The sequence below is a fragment of the Pelodiscus sinensis genome, chromosome 4 (assembly GCF_049634645.1).
Source record: "Pelodiscus sinensis isolate JC-2024 chromosome 4, ASM4963464v1, whole genome shotgun sequence".
In the NCBI taxonomy this organism is placed as follows: domain Eukaryota; kingdom Metazoa; phylum Chordata; order Testudines; family Trionychidae; genus Pelodiscus; species Pelodiscus sinensis.
This window is the reverse complement of record NC_134714.1, coordinates 127131564-127154618: the sequence shown is the minus strand read 5'-3', so window position 1 is coordinate 127154618 and position 23055 is coordinate 127131564. Positions and strand designations below refer to the sequence as shown.

Sequence of the window (23055 nt, the reverse complement as noted above, 5' to 3'; positions counted from 1 at the left end):
TGTTTTTCTAAATAACGCTGCTGTGTAGACATGCCCAAACTGTTCTGGGCTGTTCTTCCCCATGTTCACCAACAGGTGGCAGTAGAGCATGATGCCACTGGTGGATTGACCATACTTTGAATAAGATAGATTCAAAGTGGCACCACAATGCATCATGGAAGTTGTAGTTGGGTTGCCTTATGCTCCCAGTCTCTGCTATGGGACCTCTAGCTAAACTATAGTTCCCATGAAGCGCCACCGCCAGGGATATCTGTTACTGGTCATTCATAACAGTGGGCGGCAAACTGAGTCGGAGCTGCATATATACCATGAGGTCAGATAGTAGGTATTTCGTTAGCAGGTACATGGCTGTATATAGGTGAGTTGTTATTTCCATGTTTTCACATGCTGATTTTGGAATCCTCCTCTCTCTACAAAGCTCTCCTTGTTTTATACACAGACTCAGTGCTTGTAAGGGAGCAAGTATATGCTGATTAAGAACTCCAGGGGACATGATTAGTGAGCCAAGAAATTCTGGCGGGCTGGGGTGGGGTGGGGTGGGGAGGGAAGCTTGAGCCAGCAGTATATGTTATTTTTCAAATACAGTCTCTAGATAATTGAGTTTTCCTTAATTGCTGCAGCCTACACCTGTCAGCGGGGGGTTACAAACACTGTTTTTTCAGGCTCCCATATTTTGATAAAATATCAGTGCTTTCTGCGGGAAGCAGACTCTTTGTGTGGCAAAATTTTATACATAACCCCAATTTTCTTGCCAAAACCAGAGCAGTCCTGGTTGGATGACTGCCATCTCCCTTTGCCACGTGGTCCCAGCCATGCCAGGATGTGACGCCACACGGGAAGAAACTCGAAGGTGTCTTCAACGATCAGTTTAATCACAAACTCCACAGTTTAATCACAGACTCCAAAAGGCTTCTTGTAATCAACTGATGAAAGGGGGCAGAATTAAGGGGACCTGGGTTCTTTAGCAACATGTCAGGATTTCTTTTGACAGTAACCTCAGCATGGGATTCCCTGTGGCTCCTCGGTGAAGAAAACAGAGTGAAAAGAGCTGATGAGGGCAGGTGGAAGTGGGGAGAGAGGAAGGATCTGCAGGAGCTGTCTCATCTGGAACGGGGAGAACTGGGAACACTGCAGTTTTGAAGGACTTTGAAAGTGCACACTGAGCAGGCTATTCCATATCAAAGGGGCAGAGAAGGAGCAGAGCAGATGCAAGAGGTAGGTGTGTGTACAGCTTTACTGGGTGGGACTGGGGAGCTGGAATGGGGAATGTATTACAGAAATGGGGCACTTTAGAGGGGTTCATGTGAGTAGGGCAGACCCTGACAGGCTGGGGAAAAGGCAGGCCCAGTGGGACAGGAGCTGTGGGATGTTCTTGATCCAAACGAGCCAATACTGATCCCTGGACAAGCCCATCTCCCTCACTTGGGTTGGGGGGCTTCTGAAGGGGCCAGGCCTGGAATTGGGGTGTGGAGGTGGCACAAGCTGGGTTGGCGCTGGAAGTCCTGTCACTCCAGCAACCTGTTCACGAGGTAGCTCTCCAAGGTCACGTGACCGTAGCTGGGACATGCTCGTGTGTGCAAGCGCTTGGCCATGTACTTGATTGACATCTGCATGTAGCCACAGCGATGGAACTGGCAGGGGGTAGCTGTACGTCATGGCACCACAGGGGTCCCTGAGGCTCCAGCTGATGGGGTGGCCGGCGGTGTCCAGGATGCCGAAGCTGAGGAAGTGGCGGATGAGGTTAGCCAGGAACCACCGGCTCTGCTCAATCCCCCCGCAGAGCCAAGTCTCATTTAGTAGCTCGGCATGAGAGACGTCCAAGGACAAGAGCCTCATGGCAGAACCCAGCCCGGGGGAGCAGGGAGGGGCAGGACCCAGGGTCGGCTTAGCTCCGGAGCCAGCTTAGATCTGGCCCCAGGTCATGGGACTGGCTAGCTAAAGGAGGGGAGGGAAAGGGACACAGGACCTTCCCCCATTATCCCACACGGTGGCAGCACAGCCTAATGTCTCTTCTCATGAGTGTTTCCGTCTCTTTCCACTGGACCCCACCTCCCTGGGCCTAGGGAGGAGGGGGGAAAGAAGCGGGGGGGGAGGGGGGAGAAGGAGGAGGAGCTGAGGTCTAAACAGGCCGTGAGCAGGGATCTCCCTCCCCATGGGTGGTCCCAGCCCATGGCCACACTCCCCAGTCCCTGCGGGTCCCTGAGGGAGGCTGGGCTCAGCGCCAGTCCCACTGGGATTCTGCTGGTGGCAACAGGACCCCAGTGCTCCAGGCCCTGCATGGGCAGCAGCCAGACAGAGCTTGGGCATCCCAGTGCCCTGCTGGCCAATGCCCCCTCCTCTCAGGCTGCCACCCCCTGTGGTGAAGACAGACACTGACCGGATCTCAGGCATGGAGCTGGGATCTGGGTGGAGGTCCGTGAAGTAGCGGGATACCTCCAGCTTGGTCCCCTTAGTCTTGGCAATATCCTGGCAGGCCTTGTACAGCCCATCCTACAGCTCTGCAGGGAGCAGCAGCAAACCATGAATGATGGGAACAGGGACCGAAGGGTGGTGAGAAAAGGGCCCGTAAATGTGGGGAGCCCAGCCTGGCACAGGAGCAGGAGAGGCAGGAATCTGAGCTTCCAAATCTACCAGCCCCTGCTCTGGGGGAGGAAGATGAGGTCAGGGGAACAGATCCCCGCCCAGCACTGGCAAGGAGCTACCCGAGCTGTTCCTGCCCTACATAGGGCTGGCAGCCTGGGTGGAGCTGAGGGGTTCGGGGCTGGCATTTTAGGGTGGGGTTCTGGAGTTTGGCCTAGACAGGACAGATGCTCAGTTGCTGGGGGGCGGGTCTCTTCGGTGGTGGATGCGGAAGGCCTGGTCCCAGTTGATGGCGCTGCCCAGCAGGGCACAGCAGGTGCCCAGGTCCCGGTAATACACTGCACACGTGTTGGTGTAGGAATCAGAGTCGTCTGATGCCATCTGCCAGGGGAGAGAGACATAAAGCCAAGAGTGGAACTCCCAGTGGAATGAGTGATGTGCTATGCTCCCCCCCCATTTCCAAGCAAGCCGGGCCCACACCCTGGGCCCCCTGGAGGGAAAAGGCTGAATGTGGCATTCCCAGCCCCCAAGTCAGCCTGGCCCTTGCCTTGGGGACTCCTAAAGAAGAAGGGTATGTCTACACTACAAAGTTAATTCGAACTAACGGACGTGAGTTCGAACTAACTTTGATAGGCGCTACACTAGCGCTCCGTTAGTTCGAACTTAATTCGAACTAGCGGAGCGCTTAGTTCAAACAAGGAAAACCTCATTGTACGAGGACTAAGCCTAGTTCGAACTTACTAGTTCGAATTAAGGGGTGTGTAGCCCCTTAATTTGAACTAGTGGGAGGCTAGCCCTCCCCAGCTTTCCCTGGTGGCCACTCTGGCCAACACCAGGGAAACTCTATGCCCCCCTCCCGGCCCCGGACCCCTTAAAAGGGCACGGGCTGGCTACGGTGCCCGTGCCAGGTGCAAGCCTGCCAGCACCCAGCCAGCAGACCCTGCACCTGGCACGGCTTGAGCCAGCCACCCGATGCCCCCCAGCCCTCCCCCTCTTCCCGGGACCAGGCTGGCGGCTCCCAGGAGCTTGCCCGGGACCGCAAGAGGCGGGCACCCACCTGGTCTAGTGCGGACATCGTGGACCTCATCCACGACCTCCGCACTAGGCACAGGAAAGTGGCCGTCTAGGGCAGAATAACTGCCAGCCTGGCCACCCAGGAGCAGGTGTGCATGAAAATCAAGGGGGTCCACTGAGACCCCCGACCCTGAGCCCTGAGCTTACAATGGCCGTCCTGGGTCAGACCAAAGGTCCATCTAGCCCAGTAGCCTGTCTGCCGACAGCGGCCAACCCTAGGGACCCTGGAGGGGATGGACCGAAGACAGTGATCAAGCCATTTTTCTCGTGCCATCCCTCTCCAGCCTTCCACAAACTTTGGGCAGGGACACCATTTCTACCCCCTGGCTAATAGCACTCCATGGACCCAACCTCCATGACTTGATCTCACTTCTCTTTAAACTCTGTTCTAGTTCTAGCCTTCACAGCCTCCTGCAGCAAGGAGTTCCACAGGTTGACTCTTTGCTTTGTGAAGAACAACTTTCTGTTACTAGTTTGAAGCCTGCTACCCATTCCTTTCCTTTGCTGTCCTCTAGTCCTTCTATTATGGGAACTAATGAAGAACTTTTCTTGATGCACCCTCTCCACCCCACTCATGCTTTTAGAGACCTCTATCCTGTCCCCCCTCCGTCTCCTCTTTTCTAAACTGAAAAGTCCCAGTCTCTTTAGCCTCTCTTCATATGGGACCTCTTCCAAACCTCTGATCATTGTAGTTGCCCTCCCCTCTCCCACCCTCTCTCTTCCCCTCTCCCACCTCCTTTTCCCAGTCTCCCCGAGTTTTGTTCAATAAAGAGAGATTCTATTTTTGACCACACGTTTTCTTTATTTTGTACATCAGGAAGGGGGGCTAGGGAAGGGTAAGTGGAAGGAGGTGAGGGAGGAATGGGGTACGAGCCCCCGATGGGGAGGACTGGGCTGGCTCTGCGGGCTTCTGGGGGTGGAAGCTCTCCTGCAGCCCCCCAATTGCCCCCTTGCCCCAGATGGCAGCTTGCGGCAAGTGCAGCCGGTCTGATGGCCGAGTGCTGTGATGTGCCCAGTGTGGGCACTCAGGGCACTCCAAGCCAGGACTGCTTTGCAAGCGGGGCACCCCTGAGAACTGTCTGTCCGGGGTGGGGGTCGGGTCCCTTTAAGCACAGCCCTCGGCTAGCCTGAAGCAGCAGCTCCACGCTCTAAGTCCTCCTCTGATGCCCTGCCGGCACTGCTTCCGGCCATCCTTAAGCCCGGTTCAGGGTCCACTTAATGTGGACATGCTAGTTCGAATTAGCAAAACACTAATTTGAACTAGTTTTTTAGTCTGGATCCATTAGTTTGAATTAGCTTAGTTCGAATTAACTAAGTTAGTGTAAGTTAGTGTAATTTAGTTCGAATTAGCGCTGTAGTGTAGACGTACCCGAAGAGTCTCAAATCCCAATTCCACCTGCTCAGAAAACTTACCCTCCCGGGGCCCAGTACAGGGAAAAGGCTTCATCTCTCCCACCCACTCCCTGAGCTCCTGAGTCCCCCAGGTGTAGTGCAGTGTCTGTGGGGCGGCACCTCTCTGCATGGCCGGGTGAGGGCAGCTTTGAACTCAGGCCATGGATCCACAGCACCTCGTGCCCAACCGGGTTCCCGTGGTTTATGTTCATCAAAGCACCATGGACCTGCCAGAGATGCGCCAGGGTCAGAACTGGGGAAGGGGCAGCAATTCCCACCCTCGTGACTCTGTCCGGAGTCTCCCATTGTTTCTCAGCAGGGCGGGGAGGGTTGTTCAGCATGTCGTGACTCCCTGCACATTGGAGGAGATGTTTGCCCTTCTAAAAAATGGCTGCCCTCTCCCATTCCTGCCTATGGGACTGACACCACAGGCTGCTCTTAGTCAAGATGGTTTCCACATCTCACAGTGATTTCAGTGGGCCAAGGACAGGAAACTGGCTCTGGGGACCAGGGAGAGGGGAAGAAGGGATACGAGGGGAGCAGCAAAGAGAGGGGATGTGGGGGGACACTAGGGATCAGTGTGAGGGTTAGGGAATGGATGAGGGTTTGAAGGGGGTGAGAGTTGGAGGAGGAGACATGGGGCAGGGCATATGGAGGACAAGAGCTGAGGAGGCCTATTCCTCCCCCCTGCTCTGCATTTGCTCTCCTGATTCTGAAGTTTGATCTCTGAGTGGTGGCCCCTGAGCTTGTATCACAGGAGAGACCCTGAGTATGTGTGTGTGTGTCTGAGGGGGGAACAAATAGACTGTGCCCCCCCCCCCCCGCACACATAGGAGTTTCTCCTACAATATGTACCAGTTCCGACTTACATACAGATTCAACTTAAGAACAAACCTACAGTCCATATCTTGTACGTAACCCGGGGACTGCCTGTACTTGAAAACCACTATCATGTCTCCTCTCAGTCTTCTTTTTTCCAGACTAAACAAACCCAGTTCTTTCAGTCTTCCCTCATGGCTCATGTTTTCTAGACCTTTCATCATTTTTGTTTCTCTTCTGTGGACCCTCTCCAATTTCTCCACGACTTTCTTGAAATGTGGTGCCCAGAACTGGACACAGGAGCGGCCTGAGGCCGGCTGCAGCAGCTGGCACCCTAAGCAGGGCGGTGCAATGGGTGCCCCTGACTGCACGACCATCAATGGCCGTGACGTCAACATTGGGCGCCCTGGCCAGCGGCACCCTAGGCAGCTGCCTAGCTCGCCTAGGCTCACGGGCCGCTCCTGACTGGACACAATACTGAGGCCTAATCTGTGCACAGATGGGCATGGAGCCATGGAGGGAGACCGAAAAACTCATATCTCTGTGATATGCAGTGATTGGCTAGCACAGAGCCTCCCTGTGCTGTAATTGGCTGATGTGAAATCAACGTGCCCTGGGATTGGCTGGGGAGGTCCTGCTGGCTACGCTGGGTGAGCAGCAAGAATTGGCGCTGGGATTGGACTTTGGGAGGCACAAGGGGGAAGGGAGAAGCAAGTAGCTGGGAGAGCAGCCAGTGCCTGGATAAGGTGCCTGCCCACAGCTTTCTTTCTTTTCAGTCTCCCAGAGGTGTCAGAGGGTCCTTCCCTTGGTCTCTGTTTCATGCAAGAAGTTGATGGAGGAAGGGGGGTTCAGTCCCAGCACTGGGGGGAGGCAGTGGGGCTAGACACAGCTACATCACCCCAGCATCTCAGGCAGATGCTTCCGTAGCATCTCCTCCAGCAGCCGCAGCTTGGAGGGGCTGCTCAGGATCAGCCTCTCCAGTGGGGATGGGCCCTCGGCAGAAGCAATGGAATAGTTGGGGGACTCCTGGGACAAGGCAGCCAGATAACAAGTGTGAAAAATCATGTTGCTTTTTTTCCATGGGTGCGGGGGGGATAAAGTTGCCTGTATAAGTCAAAGTCCCTAATTACTTGGATGCCTCATTATTCTCAGGGATGCCTCTAACATCTGCAGGGAGGGCAGATACCGATTAGGGATATTTGAGTGTAAACGGCTAAGCAGATGTTTATCAGTTAACAGTGTCAGTTACACTCAGCAAAGCCGCCTCCCCAGGAATCAGGCAGGCAAGAACTTCACAAATATAAAGCTAAATTAAGCTTCATTCTGCAGAGCCCGCAGTTCGTGTGGGCAGCTCATCAGTGGCCCTACAATAACAAGCTCTGTCTGTCTATGGCCCCAACCATGCCAGGGCTGGGCAGTACAGGGCTCAGATACCCCCAGTAGCTCCCCACTCACCTGGGCAATCTTCAGCCATCATGTTGCCTACAGCAGCTGAGCCCTTTGAAATCTCTCCCTCGGAGGTGTCCCAGCCTTCTACCCCTGAACAAATGAACCATTAACAGAGTCTGTACCTGGCATAATGATGTTCCAGCAGCTGCAAGGCATGACTGAGTATGTGCCCTGGTCACAGATGGAAGGATGCAAAACACCCAGAACGCACCAGGTCTGAGACTATGAGAGCAGGGGATCTCCTCCCCTACATTCTGCCAGTGCCCTTCCGCCCCAGCCCTGGACTCCCCAGCTCCAGCTCTTCCTAACCATCCATCTCTAGCCATCCACTTTTAAGTGTCATGTTGTGGCCACAGGTCTGGGCCTGGCTCCCTGGTGATGGCCAGTCCATTCTCTATGTATTTCAGTCAGCAGCTACTGTGTCTGTGCAGCATCCAGCACAATGGGTCCTCCATCTCAGCAACTCTGTCTCCGTGCAACACCTTCTGTGACTGGTGCCAACTGGGACCACACTAGTTTCCCACTCAGACTCCCCTTCCAACTTCAACACCCCTCTGAGGGAAGCGGAGGGGATTCAGGTGCCTCCGGTGTTATCATGGACTTGGATTTTGTGCAATCACATACAATCCCCATCCAGCATAAAAACTCTCCAGACTTGGTGGAGTCTATTGATGGATGACTCTTCTTGTCAGGCCTGGTTACTCACCAGACTGCCCCCTGGGAGGTCACCACACTCCAGTGTCAACAAGAAACGAAACCTGCAGCCTGGGCTCATCCAAGACCCAAACTCTCCAATTATCCCCAGCATGTGGCCCCTGGGCACTAGCAGAAGTCTTGTCTCCCAAAACCAACTCGTGGGCCAGCTATGTGCACGTCAGACTACCTCCTTGGAGAATCTAAAGCCATTCGTTTGCAGGAAATTGCGACACCTTCCACGTCTTCTACCATCTCGGTGATACCTGCTAAATGCCAAGAATTTGTCAATATGTTCAAACAGAAGAATGTTTGAATCTGCCCCATCACAGCTACTGTCATTGGCTGTGAGCCAGGAGCAGAAATCCTTTTCAGTTACATCCTGAGCTATGGATGCTCTGGAGCTACCTTCAAAAGGGTTCTCATCCATCCATCCATGTGCATCTCACCAATCTTTGTAAAGAAGGAAGGATCTGTGCAGCTTTGGGTAGATTACAGGCAAAGGCGGCAAGTGAGTTGGGCCCGAAGTGCTCAAGCGCCAGGAATATTCAGGGCTGGGCTTCAGCAATGTTAACTGCAACACATCCCGAGTGGGACTGGGATAAACTTAGAAGCTGGGAGCAGCACAGCCTTTGCAGTAGGGAGTTTGTTTATAAACAGAAGCAAAGTGATGTAACAAAAGATTTATCACTAAAAATGAACTAAGGATCATTAGTTTCAGAGGGGCACCGTGTTAGTCTGTAACTGAAAAAAATTAAAAATCAACAAATAGTCCTGCAGCACAAATGTAGATGGTATCCTGAGCTTTCGTGGGCACAGCCCACTTCTTCATCTGCGGGTCTCTCGAGACATCTGGATAGATTTGGTGTAGTGTTGGGGAGAAGCCAATGGACATGGTACGCGTAAGTACCATTGACATAGGAAAGGATAGGATAGACCAGGGCTACTCAACACGTGGACCGTGGGCCACATGCGGCCCGTTTGTTTGCGGTCCATGGTGCAGTTTGGGTTTACATGGGGCTCAACACGTGGCCTCTGGGTGAGAGCCGCAACAAGAAAGTAGTCAGTATAATGGTCTTCTGTTGATATGTATTTTAGAAGTTAAATTCCTGGACTGTCATTGCTCATGAAAAGTGCTGTCATATGGGTGGAAACCGGGTAACTATTGCATTGTATTAATATCAGCAGAACTGACTTAAATGGGGCCTGCGTGTTGTGTAGTCTTGCCTTAACCTTTGTATTCATGCCCGTCAGTGCGAAAGATGCTATTTGCACATTTATTTGCATGTCTATGCAACCACACTTAAGTTGTGGCCCTCAGCATGTGCTGGGAATATCAGTGTGGCCCCTGGAGCTTCCAAAGTTGAGTAGCCCTGGGATAGAGGATCTGGAGGCCTATTTAGTAAGAGATTGAAATCCAGGATTTCCATGGGAGAATTCTCTGAAAGCTTCCAGTTCCACATGCAGGGCCAAGTCGGCAGACAGAACTGCAGGGTCTCAATGCATGGATGAGACCAATGGTTTAGGCGGGAGAGATTTGAATTTATGAAGAACTGCGTAGCTTATTTTGAAATAGTAATCCCAGCCACCTCATCTCTTGCCAGGGGAAAGCAAGGACTTTGCCTCTCCCAGACTTAAACCCTCTGCTTGAGATTTTCCTTTTCTAGGTGTTTGTGGTTGCTCAAATTGGTCTGCATAACCAGCAAAAGTGTCCACATTTCTGACTGATTTGTCCCACAAAAACTGCTCTACATCATCACTAGGCACATCTAGGAACTGTTTCTTAACAACTAGATCACATATGCCTTCAAAGTCTGTGATTCCTTTCCCTCTCACTCACTTATCTAGCAAAACTTTTATTTGATTAACTATAAGACACATTGCTTAGCCCAGTCCCTTTCTTAAGGGTCTTAATTTTCACTCTGTAAGTTTCAGGTGTACTCTGGATCAGTCTTAAACCCAAATCCTTGAATTTACCATACTTTGAAGCATCAGCGATAGGCATCTTATTGAATATGTCCAAGGTTCTCCCCTTCAGTTTTGCAGCCAGCATGGTAATTTTCTAACCCTCAGGAACTGAATGGATGGTTCACAGTCTTTCAAAGGTGATGAAATATTCAGTGATTTTTCCAGATGCATCATAAGCTGGGCACAGTTGGTCCCATGCCTGGATTTTTGGAGGGGAGGATCCTAGTGATGTGAAAAGTTAACCAGTTAGCCAGTAGGGGCTGGAGCAGCTCCCCACCCACCCTGGGCAGGTCCGGGCCTGGCTCCCCGGGAGCTGGCAGCACAGCCCACAACAAAGTCTCCCCAGGAGAGGAGCCGGCAGCCCTTTCCGACTCTGCCCCTAGGAAAGTATCTTCACTGCGGGCTCTGCGGTATAATGCGTCTGTAAGTGTAACTGTAACCACTAGGAATTTCAGCACAGTTACCTTTGGAAACAAATTTTACAGCCCCTACCCTGCTCAGCACAGCACAGCACAGCACAGCACAGCGCCCCTAGTGATCCCGTCTCACTCCCCACAACACGGCGCCCCTAGTGATCCCCTGCCCCACAACCTGTAGCACAGCGCCCCCTAGTGAGCCTCTATCCCACTCCCCAGCACAGCGCCCCCTAGTGAGCCTCTATCCCACTCCCCAGCACAGCGCCCCCTAGTGAGCCTCTATCCCACTCCCTGCAGCACAGCGCCCCCTAGTGAGCCTCTATCTCACTCCCTGCAGCACAGCGCCCCCTAGTGAGCCTCTATCCCACTCCCCAGCACAGCGCCCCCTAGTGAGCCTCTATCCCACTCCCCAGCACAGCGCCCCCTAGTGAGCCTCTATCCCACTCCCCAGCACAGCACCCCTAGTGAGCCTCTATCCCACTCCCCAGCACAGCACCCCCTAGTGAGCCTCTATCCCACTCCCCAGCACAGCGCCCCCTAGTGAGCCTCTATCTCACTCCCTGCAGCACAGCACCCCCTAGTGAGCCTCTATCCCACTCCCCAGCACAGCGCCCCCTAGTGAGCCTCTATCTCACTCCCTGCAGCACAGCACCCCCTAGTGAGCCCTCCCAACCTATCTTCATAGAGAGGTGCATGTGTGGCGTGGATGGTTTAGCACCAGCTCTTTACCAGGCCTCCTACTGATCTGATGCTGCTTCTGCCCCAGAGGTTGCCCCTCATATCCCAACCCTGCAGTGGCGCAGGGGCTCCGCTACTCACCTGAGAGACTGGAAAGTCAGGAAAGAGCAACACGGGCCTCGTTGACCTGGAATGAGGGGATGGGAGGGGCTAGAGCAGGTGCTACTTGGTGCAGGGCAAGAGTGCTGGGCACCCCCTCCCCAGAGAGCACGGGGCACCGGCAGAGCCGGGGATGAAGGAAGCCCAGGGCTGGGAAAGCAGGGCTTGAGGAGGGGCCGCAGGGCCGGGTTGCAGGGAATCGGCAGAGATGGGGGATTTCTGGGACCAGCTGCGCTGGCGAGGCACATTATGCTGTCTGGACACTGGGTGTCACTGTTACTTCCAGGATTTGCAGCTCCCAAGCAGAGCTCTACAAATTAACCTTGTCTCTGCCAGGGACCTTACTGCCTCCTCCCTATGGAGCCCGCCACTGGGGCAGGATGGTGGGAACACCAGTAGCTGGACAGTTGGACCTGGTTCTGGGGCACTGCTTTCTCTGGCTCCTTGGCCACATGTGTCTCCAAGGCCTGCTACAAACACAAGTGCACACAAAAGCCCCATGTCATGGGGAAACTGAGGCACGGGGCTGGCAGTTGAGGTCTCCTCCCAGATCTGGGCACCAGTGAAGGGTTCCCCCCTTGAGCTCATGTAGCTTCCTACCCTTCCCTCCACCCTGCCCCATATCATGTGTTATCTTAACTCCGCAGCCCGCTCTGGACTTTGCTGTCCTGTTAATTCTGAAACCTAGTGATTGCAGGTGAAATGCCTGTGCTCTTCACACTTTAAAAGCTGATAATTTATAAAGCCAGCTGATGTGCTCCACATCCTCCCCTCCTGCCCCAAACTGCCCTGCTTGTAAGGCAACTGCTCCCTTCCCAAACTTCTGCAAACTTGTGTGGTCATTACAAAGCTCTCCTACATAAACTCTGGCATGAAATCCAGTCCTGGGACCCCTGCTCTTCTGGGCTAGTCATGTCACTATAAAGTGGATGGCATATTAGGGTGGCACCCGAAAACTCCAGGCAGGACTGGGGTTCAGCTCTGCACAGACACACACAGAGGCTCTGCTTTGAAGAACCAGACCTCAGTGTGTGGAGACTGTCAGTTCTAATCTCTCCGCTGCTCCCCACCCAGTGCTGAGCTGCAACCTCCCCTCTCCCCCCCCCCTCCTTGGGGTGGGATGCTGGGGCTGTTTATACAGAGATCTCTTGCCCACCACTAAGGTGCAGTTGTCTCTGGAATGGAGCAGAGGGCCTGTTGATACAGGCACCCCTCACCCAATGCAGAGATGCAGCTGCCTCTGGGGAGGGATCCAGCAGGTGTTTAACCTCAGTCTATTTTAGGACCAGAAGCAAGGTGACCAGAAGCACAGCCAACGGAGGGAGCAGGGGCAACTACAGGAGGCAGAACGGACACACCAGAAGAGGTAAGGAGGAGGAGGCTCAGATTCCAGGGCGGCTGCTGCTGCAGAAGCTGGGCAGTCTCCCTTCCACGGGTTAACCAGGCCCAAGGCTGCTTTGCTTGGGGGCTGTGCCGAGCTCATGGTCTGGGGGACCGAGTGACTCACTTGGGGTCTTGACTTGTGCCCCCTACCCACATTCCTGACCCAGGGCACAGGCAGCCTCGGCTTTGTCCCATGCCGGGAATGGGGAGGAAATGGGGGCTGAGTCAGTCAGCTTCCGGGAGTCCTGGCTCCAGGGAGACAAAGGGAGGCAGTAGGGGGTGCTGACCCCAGTCCCAGCATAGCTGTTAGGGGTGAGGCATCCACCATGACACTGAGTCACCACCAGTTCCCTGGTCCTGCCCCCGTCCTACTCTGCCAGCTCTGCTGGTGCCTCTCAGTTCCAACCTGCAGCCCCTGCCTGCCCCCGCCCCCCCGGGCAGGGAGGAGCTGGCACAGAGAAACAGAAACTCCAAAGGGGGCTGTGTGAGAATCACTCACTCAGCTCAGCCAGGACTCCCTTCTCTCCCCAGCCCTCACAGGAGTCTGAGATCCTAACGGCCCACCTCCTTCTTGCTCCCAGGGTGTGCCCAGGGCGCCAGGCTGGAGGCCCCGCTCTGACCCCATTGCTGACCAAGAGAAGTGTGTCAGCCACAGACAAGGGGGCTGTGAGGAAAACAGCTTACATATTCCCCCCCCCCCAGCTCTGCCAGTATCCCACAGCCCTTGGCTCTCGCATTCTCTGCCCTCCTCCCCAGCAATGCAGGAGGGGGTGGGAATGAGGTAGCCCAGGGCTGGGCTACCAGGGCTGTAGAGCATTGGCAGAGCTGGGGGGAGGCTGTTTGGCCCCAGCCCTGGACTTCTTCACCCCCACCTCTGGCAATGTCCCTCTGTGCCAGTCCAGAGCCCCGCCTCTGATAATGCCCCTCCATCCCTGGGCTCTGCTAGGGTGCAGTGTGTCTATGTGCTGGATCTCCCAATTCTATGTAAGTGTGTGTAGGGCCAGCTGAAGGGATCTGGGGGGAGGCAGAAGGATGGAGGGGTGTGTGTGGGGCCAGCTGGAGGAATGGGGGGGCAGAAGGATGGAGGAGTGTTGGGTGTGTGCGGGGGGGGGGGTGGATGGATGGAGTAGGTGGAGGAGAGTACTGAAGGATGGATGGACAGACAGAAGGACAGAGGGGTGTGTATGGGGATAGATGGAAGGGTGTGGGGGGAAGTGGGAGGGTAGAGCCAGAAACAGGGGGTTAGGAACTGATTTGTCTTCATGATGCCTGCCATACTGAACTCTTTGGTGAGCTCCTACACTGATAGGAGATGCCAGATGGGCCCAACCCTCCCATTGATTTCCAGAGCAGGTGCATCAGGTGCCCCCCAACCATGGCATTTTCATTCCGAAGCAGAAGAGGATCGAGTGCCGGGCTCCTCAACACGTGGCCTGTGGGCCACATGCAGCCTGTGGCCCTTTTGCGGCCCGCGGGGCAGTTTGGGTTTACGTGGGGCTCAAGACATGGCCCGCGGGTGGGATCCTTGGAACATGAGCTCCACTAGGATCATGCTCCACAACAGCGAGGCGTCTCCCGGGCAGGGTGAGCACTGAAAGACCCCAGTGGAGGTCATGTTCCAAGGATCCTACCCGTGGACCATGTGCTGAGCCCCGTGTAAAACCAAACCGCCCCGCGGGCTGGCGGGAACAGACGGGGACAGGGTGTCCGCCTTTCTAGCCCCCAGGAAGGAGGTGCAAGGTGGCTCGTGGGAAGTGCTTTGTATTCATGCCCATCAATGTGAAATAAGCTATTTGTACATATTTGCATCTGTATTTGCATGCATATGCAACCACACTTAAGTTGTGGCCCTCGACATGTGCTGTGAGTATCATTGTGGCCCCTGGGGCTTCCAAAATTGAGTAGCCCTGATCTGGTGGGTAGGGCTGCTGAGGTGGGGTGGGGCGGAACGAAGAGGGAGCCACCATGCCTGGATTACTCTCTAGGCTTTGCTTTTGAATGGCTGTGACAGACCCCTGTGCCTGCTCTGTGCTTCAGTTTCCCCCTTGGACATAAGAAGCCACCTGTCTCACAGAAGTGGAGAGGGCTGGTTCCCTATCAGACACATCACTACACAGGTAGGAGCTGCCAGGATGGGCAGAGGGGCCTGGTAGTCCCCCTCCCATCCAGCCTCACTCCTGTATCTGTCTCTGGGCCACCACTCATTACTGTTCCATGCTCACAAGCAGTCTCTTTCCACACCCCTAGAGCTCCACCCATGGCCTTGCTTTGTCCCCTCCCCTGGATAACACCCCTCAGGGGCTATGTCTACACTGTAGCCTTCTTCAGCAAAAGCTTATGCAAATGAAGCACAGAGTGGAATATCACTACGCTTCATGTGCATTAGTAATTACCGGCCTCTTTTGCATGAGAGGCTTTTGCACAAAAAGGGGCTGTGTAGACGGCTCCTTCTTGCGCAAAAACCCCCTCTGGCGCAAGAGCTGTTCTTCCTGAAAAACGTGCACACAGCTTCTTTTTGCACAAAAGCCTCTAGTGCAAAAGTGGCTGCTAATTAATTATGCAAATGAAGTGTGGTGATATTCCATTCCATGCTTCATTTGCATAAGGGTGTTTCTTTCCCTTCCTGCCAGGAGACCCCCCTCATCCACACTCCAAAGCCACAGGATGGCCAATCTTTCAGGAGAACATGGGTAACAGCACATGGTGCTGGGGAGGAGGGCAGATCAGGATCTGGATCAGGGCAGTGACCAGGAGACAGACAGCCGTGGGGTGGACTCAGGTTACATTTACATGGGTCAGGGATCTCAGCTAGCCCATCAGGTTGCAGAAGGAGATTGGGGACATGGTGAAATCTATCACCCCAGTGAGCTCTCAGCCAGTTCCAGCCCAACATGCCAATGAGCAAAGTTCATGGAGGAAGCCTTTTATTTGTTAATACAAGAATAGAAATTCTGCAATAAATACCATCTAATAAATAACATCTCCAAATAAATAAATATTAATATAGACAAACCAAGAAAAACACAACCCGATGGGAGGAATGTGAGGGGGGGAAAGAGGGCAGGGTCACAGGCCCTTAACCTTGATCCCGCACCAGGGGGTGGGCAGCAGGGCCCATGCCAGGTAAAGCGCCCCCACAGCTGCCCAAATGCTACGTTGACGACAATGTAAACTTCAAAGAAATGCTGCATGTGTCGTGGCACGAGGTGGAGGAGGGATACTGCCCCCCCCTTTCCTGGATTAGCTCCCCTGCTTTCCTGGCCCTTGTGGGTGTTTTGTCAGAAGATGAGGCTAGAAGATGCAGCAGCATTTTGCAACTGGAAAAAGGCTGGAAGGCTGCTTTCAAACTCTGTGCCTGGTTTGGGCCTCAACCTTTCCTGTTTCAAATCCTGCCCCTTTCTCGTTTGGGCCCCATTTTAAATCCCATCCCCCTTCCTGGTTTGGATCCCAGGTGTTTTTTCTGTTTCAACTCCTGCCTCTTCCTGTGTTGGACCCCAATCTTCTCTAGTTCAATGCCTGCCCCTTCCTGTTTTGGACACCATTTTTTTTCTGTTTTGATCCCCTTGCCCCTTCCTGTTTTGGATCCCCAGACTTTACTGTTTCACAACTCGATCCTTCCCATTTCTAGTCCCTCTTGCCCCACGATGCTGCAGTGCTAAAGGGTGGAACTGACCCATTTGCAGACATGACCAGAGGGCTGACGCTGATGGCATTCCACGTCTCAGCTCCTGCTCCCAGCCCTGAGGGAAGAGATGCATGGAGAGCAGATCTGAAGCACCCAAGAAGACACAGAGACCTGGCTGCAGGCCAGTGCCAGAGGCTCTGAAATTGAGAAAAGGCTAGATGAGACCCGGTATCTGTGTATGAGAGGAGGGCTGGGAGGATGCCACAGGGGAAGGGATGCAGAGGAAGAAATTGATCAAACCAGAGGTACAGAGTATGATGCAGCAAGAGACAAAGCCAGACAAGGCTTCGTGCCGCCCATGATACAAAGACAGTACTGATTGCTGTGCAGATCTGGGGTGGGGTTTATTGCTGCTCTGGAGGAAAGGGGAGGGGCTGAATGCTGTACAGACCCAGAGGCGGGATTTATTGCTGCTCTGGAGGAAAGGGGAGGGGCTAAATGCTGTACAGATCCAGAGGCGGGATTTATTGCTGCTCTGGAGGAAAGGGGAGGGGCTGAATTCTGTCCATCTCCAGTTTGGGGTTTTGTGCTTTTTGGGTTGCATTAGGGAAAGAAGGGTCATATTCCTGCACTTGGGAAACAAATCTGTCCCTTGCTGAAGAATATGAAAAATGGGGGGAGTAGAGAAGGAGGGGGAAGGATGGGGATGTGCTGCATGGCACCACAGATAGGGAGGGAACTGGGAACCATGGAAGGAAAGGAGAGAGGTTCGGGTGGGAGGCACAGTGGGGCCTGGGTCCAGGTAGGAGGGGTGGAAGGTCTGAGGGGAGAGGGAATGGAGGGTGAAGGTCAGCAGCCCCTTGTCTCAAGGCACAACATAACAATGGAGGTGGGAGTGAGGTGGGATGGGGAAGAATCACCCCCCCCCAGTGATGGGACAGTGGGGGGCTGGGATCAGAAGCCCCATCCCTCAAGGCGCAGCATGGTGGTGGGGTGGTGGGGCAGAGGTCAGAAGTCCCGTGCCTCGAGGCGCAGCATGACGGCAGCGGGTGGCACCTTCTTCTTCAGACGGTTGAAGTCCTTGGCGGAGCGCCACAGCCAGGTCTGCAGCTCCTTGAGCAGCCAGAAGTCATCCATCTTCTTGAGGAAATTGTTGTGGGGGCTGGTGGCGCCTGGCCCCCGGGCCCAGGTGGGATCGGCGCTGCCTAGTGGGCTGGGCAGTGGGTACCCCAGCGAGGACATGACACTGGCAATGCTCACCACCAATCCCTGCAGGCTGGTGCAGAAGTGGCCCAGGTTCTTGCGCAGCTCAGCCTTGGCCACCTGCCCATCCATGCCACGCAGGTAGCACAGCAGGTGCGTGTAGGCCCGATAATTGGCTGCCAGCCGGGCATTGTCGTTCAGGCTGCGCCACAACTCAAAGTCCACTGTGGCACTGGGCACCATCTCGGCCCTTGTCATCCGGGGAGGGTTGAAGTCCGGCTCATTGAAGGGGGGCCCGAGGTAATTCAGCTACAGTGGGTGAGAGAGGGGGACAGGGCATTAGAGTCACCCAGACAGAACCCAGTGGGCCTCTCAGACACTCCCACCAGGGTGGGGCCTGACCCATGGATGAGGTGATCGGTGTGGGCACAGCCCAGCTGCTACTCAGCCTCCTACATGGTTCCAAGGAGATGACTAGAAGGAGACACATGAACAAGCCCCTCTTGCGGCAGTAAAAGGGGCACTGGAAGGGGTCAGTGATACTCAAGAGCCATAAGCTGGACAGATGCCCTCAGCCAGGAGGCACAGTGCAGCTGGGTGAGGCTGAGAGCAACCGGGGGCATGTGTGGCTCTTAGCTCTGGCCCTGCAGCTTTGGGACAGAGCAGTGCCTGGGGGAGCTCATGGGGAGACCTGAATTGGCATGTTTCCCAGGGCCACAGGCTCCCTAACCCCCTCGTGCTGGCTCCTAGCTCAGGAGGGGTAGTAGCCACCACGCTGATGCCCCTGGTGAGGACAGGGCCTTAGGGACTGGCCAGCGGTGCTGGGACAGTTTTTAGAGTGGGAGTGCCGAACTGCACTTACTACTTACTTATGTTTACATCACTCAGCACCCCAGGAGCTGGGGCCGGCAGCCGGGACCCTGCATGTGGGGCCCAGTGGTGGAGCCCCCTGGGTGTGGGGCCAGCAGTCAGGCAGGATCCCATGGCCAAGTGGGACACAGGTTCAGTGGCAAAGTGGGACCTGGGGCCAACAGCCGGGACCCCAGGAGACAGGGGCAAGGGGTTAGCAACCAGCACCCTGGGCCGGGATTCCCAAAAACTAGGAGTGCTGCAGCACCCACTGCACACCTACTTCCCACACCTATGGGCCCTGTCCCTGGACAGGCACAGGTGACAGCAGGCTAGGGTCTCACTGGCTGTGGCTCTGAAGTGAATGCCATGAGGATCAGAGGCTTTGACTCCTGTACCTGCATCAAAGGGGGGGAGGGGACAAAGGCCTGTAGGATTGGGGCCCCTTTAGACAGAGGGTATTACCAACTAAGAGACATGGAGTCAGGGAACCCCTGAGGGGAAGGGGAGATGAGGGGGGCAGGGACACTTGGCACCAAAGTGCCATGAGACAGGGGAGGTGCTGCTGGGTCTTTGGGGGAGTAAGTCTGGGGGACTGTGCCCCCTGGGAAGGGCTGCCTCTGCCCTGTCATGAGCTGTGGAATTTCCTGTGCCCCCTGGCGTGGGCGAGGACATTTCAGAGCACAGTGGGGCGGCTCTCAGGAATTCCTCCAGGGATAATGAAGGGAGGGGAGCCCTGTCTGGCAGGTGAGGCCCTAATGACAGGGCTGGGAAGTGGCAGAAGGAACCGGCTGTCAGGCCTCAGGGCAGAGATAATTTATGGGCGGCTGAGTGGGGAAGAGGAGGTGAACCAAGGCCATCAGAGTTGCTGGAGACAGGGTCCAGGTGTGCCCCCCAGACAGTGCAAAGGGTGGGGAAGAAGAGGTGTGTTCAACACTTGGGCCTATGCAAGGGATGCTGGGGAAATGAGTCAGCCCTAGCACCCTTCCTCCCATGATACGCTGACCTCCCTCACCACAGACTCACACTGACCCCCCGTGCCCCACATAGACACACAAAGACCCTCCCCCACCCCACACAGACACACAACGGCTCCTCACATATGTATTCTCATGTGTACATGTCCCACATAACCACTGTCTCACATGCATATATCCCACACGTTCCCATTTTCATACCTATGCATATCCTGCATATTCTCACCCATACATCCGCACACACTGACACACACGCACACTCTCCCTCACACCCATACACATACTCACACCCCCACATACTCATGCACACATACCCCCCACTGACACACACACTCCTCGTACTCCCACACATACAGCACTCGCACTGCACTCATGCATATTGTACACCACCCACACATATTGCCACGTGCACCCCATTGACACATGCATATACCCCCACATACTGCCACGCATGCCCATTTTTGCCCCCAACACATGCGCTCACCCTCACACATGCATGCTAACGCCTTGCGTATACCCACCCTCCAAACTGCTCCCCCTTTGCCTCTCACATCCAGGGATTCCCCATCCCCTGGGATGACACGGACAGCAGCCCCTGCAGCAGGGGAGCCCTGGCAGGCAGTCAGGTGGACAGGGAAAGTCAGGGAGTGCAAGGGAGGTGTGTCAATGCCACGGGTGGGGTGGCGCGGGCACCTGAACAATCTGACAAACTCAGGAGATGAATTCATTTCCTCAGTGTTGCCCGGAGGCAAATGGAGATGTCTCTTCCCATCCATTGTGCATGCCTAAGCGGAAGCTGGTGGGGAGGCAGGGACAAGGTAAGCACCCTAGATGGGAGAGGCGGCAGGAGCAAAAGAGGTAGAGGGAGACATATACACAAAAGTTTAGGGACAGACACAGAGTGAGCTGGAGGGAAAGCAGAGCACTAACGTGAACATGGGAGCAGGGAGCATGCCTCGCGTATGACCAGGTGAAACAGACACACAAGCTGGCCCGCCCCCTGCTGAGAGCCCTCCAACCCTACCCCTGGCCCCAGAAGAAGAGGAAGGTCTAACAAAAGCCAAGGATATCTCCAGGCTGCAGGCAGCCCACAATGGATGTCATAGGGTCAGCTCTTGCACTGCGGTGTCCAAGATGGATTAACCACTGGAGAACTCAGAGAGTCCTACAGCCAGAAAGGGCCCCTGTGATCATCTAGTTGGATTTCCTACATAACCCAGGCCAGAATGCTGATCCCGGGGATTCCTGCCTCTGGTCCAGAACTGCTGCACTAAAGCAAATCCCTGAAAGAGCCCTCCTGCTAGAGGAAAGATTTTGGGGAGAGGAACCTGCTTGCCATGCCTGGTGGGACAGATGGCACAATTCTTAGAGCCTGGTTACCTACTGAACAATTGCATCGGTGTCCCAAAATGGCCGTTCCTCCCACTTATGGGTATTTTCACCCCCAAATCTTCAGTTTTTTCACGATTTTCGTTTTTTTGTCAACATCCCTCCACGCCCCCAAAAACATTTTAAATTTGTTTTTTTCAGCTTTTCCTCTCGCACCCGGATTTTCTGTTTCAAGATGGAAACCTGATGAAAGGAGGAGGAGGAATCAAACATTTTCCAACCCAAATGTTTTTGAGAAAAAATGCGTGAAGAATTTGGAATCAAGAATAAAGGTGCCGCCGTGTGACGGTTATTGTGAAACTGCTAATAGTATTCACAGAATCTCTGACAAGATTGCCTCTCAATCCCATTTTGAGCTTTGCTGACTTCATCGTCTTCTAGCCACTGGATCTCACTCTGTCTTTGCTGGTTTAAAAAGCCCTCCTGAATCAGGAAGATCTTCCTGTCCAGAGACTTGCAGACCAGGGTCAATCACCCTTTAACCTTTTCTTCAATAAGCTCAGTAGATAAATACCACCACGCAGCCTCTCCCAGAGTTTGTCATTCTTGTCACTCTTTCCTGACCCTGTCCAATTTTTCTCATATGGTCACCAGAACTGTTCCCCTAATGGCCTCACTAAGAGGTAACACCATCCCCCTCCAGCTATTGGACAGTCTCCTACTTGTGCGTGCAAGGAACACCTTTGACCTCTGAGCTGCAGCATTGCACTGTCAATTGGTGTGCTGGTTACCTATCAGAACACCCAAGTCCTTTTCATCCCAGGATACAGTTCCTCCTACAGTATGCATGGCCTGCTCCTGGAACAGGAAATGTTGTTCTTGTACAGATTGAACTTCTCTTGTCCAGCACTATCCAGGGTCTGGCATGATGTTAGTTAGCTGGATGTCCGCTTATCATGGTGTGGCCAAGTTTCCCATAAAGTTTGTTTACAGCCACCAGTCCTGGCTCTCAGTGTTCTGTGCTGTTATTTAACTCTAAGAGCCCAGAAAGCAGTGGAAGTGTTGGTAATGCTGCTAGACAACAATGACCTTCTGTGGTTTGTCAAATTCTCTGGTTTGGCACCAGTCAGGTCCCTAGGGTGCTGGACTAGAGAGGTTCAACCTGAATTTGGCTCTGTTAAAATGCACCTTGTTCACCTGAGACCAGTTTACCAGGCAATCTAGATCAGTCTGTCCAACTAGCCTGTCCCATCGGTATTTACCACTGCCATATTTTGGTGTTATGTGTTAACAGTGATTTTGTATCTTCTTCCAGATCATTGATAAAAATATCAAATGAACCTTTGGCCCCAGATCCTCAAGAGAAACACCCCGATCAGATGAGGATTCTCCAGTTATAATTAATGTTCAGCTCTATTGGTTAGCCAGGTTCTAATTCATTTAATATGGGCTAGTCTGATTCTGTACAGAACTGTTTAACCTGATTATCCTATGGGTCTAAGCCAAATGCCTCACAGACATCAAAGTATATTATGTCAGCTCAGTTATCTTTATCTATCAAATTTGTGACGGCACCAATAAACAGGATATCAGGTTTGTCTGACAAGCCCTATCTTCCAAAACACGGCTCCCTGGCATTCATCATGGCACCACCCTTTAATTCTTTGTTGTATCCCAAATAAGCCTTTCTGGGATTTTGCCTGGGATCGTCGTCAGGGTAACTGGCCTATAGTTACTCAGGGCTCCTTATAATCATTGGCACAGAACTCTAGAGAGGCAAGGGGAATCTACAGGCCAGGCTGGACGATAGCCATAGTAAGTTTAGGCTTCCAGGCATTAGGCTCTAGCAGGGAGATGAGGCCAGAAGGGCCAATTAGTCTGATCCAGTGTGGTGGGGTTACAAGGACAGATGAGTTACAGGGTGAGATTTGGCCCAGAAAGGAGGAGGGAGATAGAGACAGGATGGGCTTGTGAATCTGGTCTAGCAGAGCAGGGCGAGGGGGATAGCAGGCTGGATAGGCCCATGGGTTTGATGTGGGCGGTGTCCCCTGTTACCATGGTTGGGTGCCTGTTCTGTGCATGGTGGAGCGTGGCCCAGCCGGGGCGTCTCCCAGGCGAGTTCTGACACACGGGCCTCACCTCACCCCATGGAGAGACAGCACAACAGAGTGTAAACAGTGGGAGACTCCCCCGGTGCCCCAGGACAGGGAGGGGGCAGGATGCAGGGCAACCTGCCAGGACTAGAGCCATGCAGCGGGGAGGGTGTGAGCTGGAAGATATGCATGACAGAGCGCAGGCACGTGAGTGCAAACAGGGAGAGTGGGAGCCCCAGCTCCCCAGAAGGGGATGTTAGGGGAGGGGGGAGGAGAACTAGGCCCAGAATAGAAAGAGGGCTGGGGATGAGAGCCAGAGACCCCCAATCAGGGAGAGGCAGAGAATTTTCAGCTCCTCCCTTCAGTCC

At 54.1% G+C, this 23055-nt stretch overlaps 1 protein-coding gene, 1 long non-coding RNA gene and 1 pseudogene across 4 annotated transcripts in view; 1 reads left to right on the top strand and 2 right to left on the bottom strand.

Annotated features, from left to right (window-relative positions):
* Window positions 1-151: 151 nt before the first annotated feature.
* On the top strand, window positions 152-22105 carry LOC142829271 (uncharacterized). Of its 2 annotated transcripts, XR_012903712.1 has the most exons (5): window positions 152-358; window positions 992-1215; window positions 12512-12594; window positions 20796-20926; window positions 21910-22100. It is a non-coding gene; the product is annotated as an uncharacterized LOC142829271 (long non-coding RNA). The 2 variants fall into 2 exon arrangements; XR_012903711.1 differs by lacking the exon at window positions 152-358 and having other exon boundaries at window positions 856-1215; window positions 21910-22105.
* On the bottom strand, window positions 1209-8437 carry LOC142829032 (glycine N-acyltransferase-like protein 3; annotated as a pseudogene).
* The window catches only part of CLCF1 (cardiotrophin like cytokine factor 1), a 41161-nt gene continuing 33610 nt past the window's right edge, over window positions 15505-23055 (bottom strand). The window contains exon 3 of one of the 2 annotated variants that reach the window (XM_014581506.3): window positions 15505-17748. In XM_014581506.3, the coding sequence (XP_014436992.1) occupies window positions 17245-17748 (504 nt within the window). In that variant the 3' untranslated portion in view covers window positions 15505-17244. The remainder of the gene's footprint in view (window positions 17749-23055) is intronic. The other variant, XM_006112962.4, reaches the window with a different exon arrangement.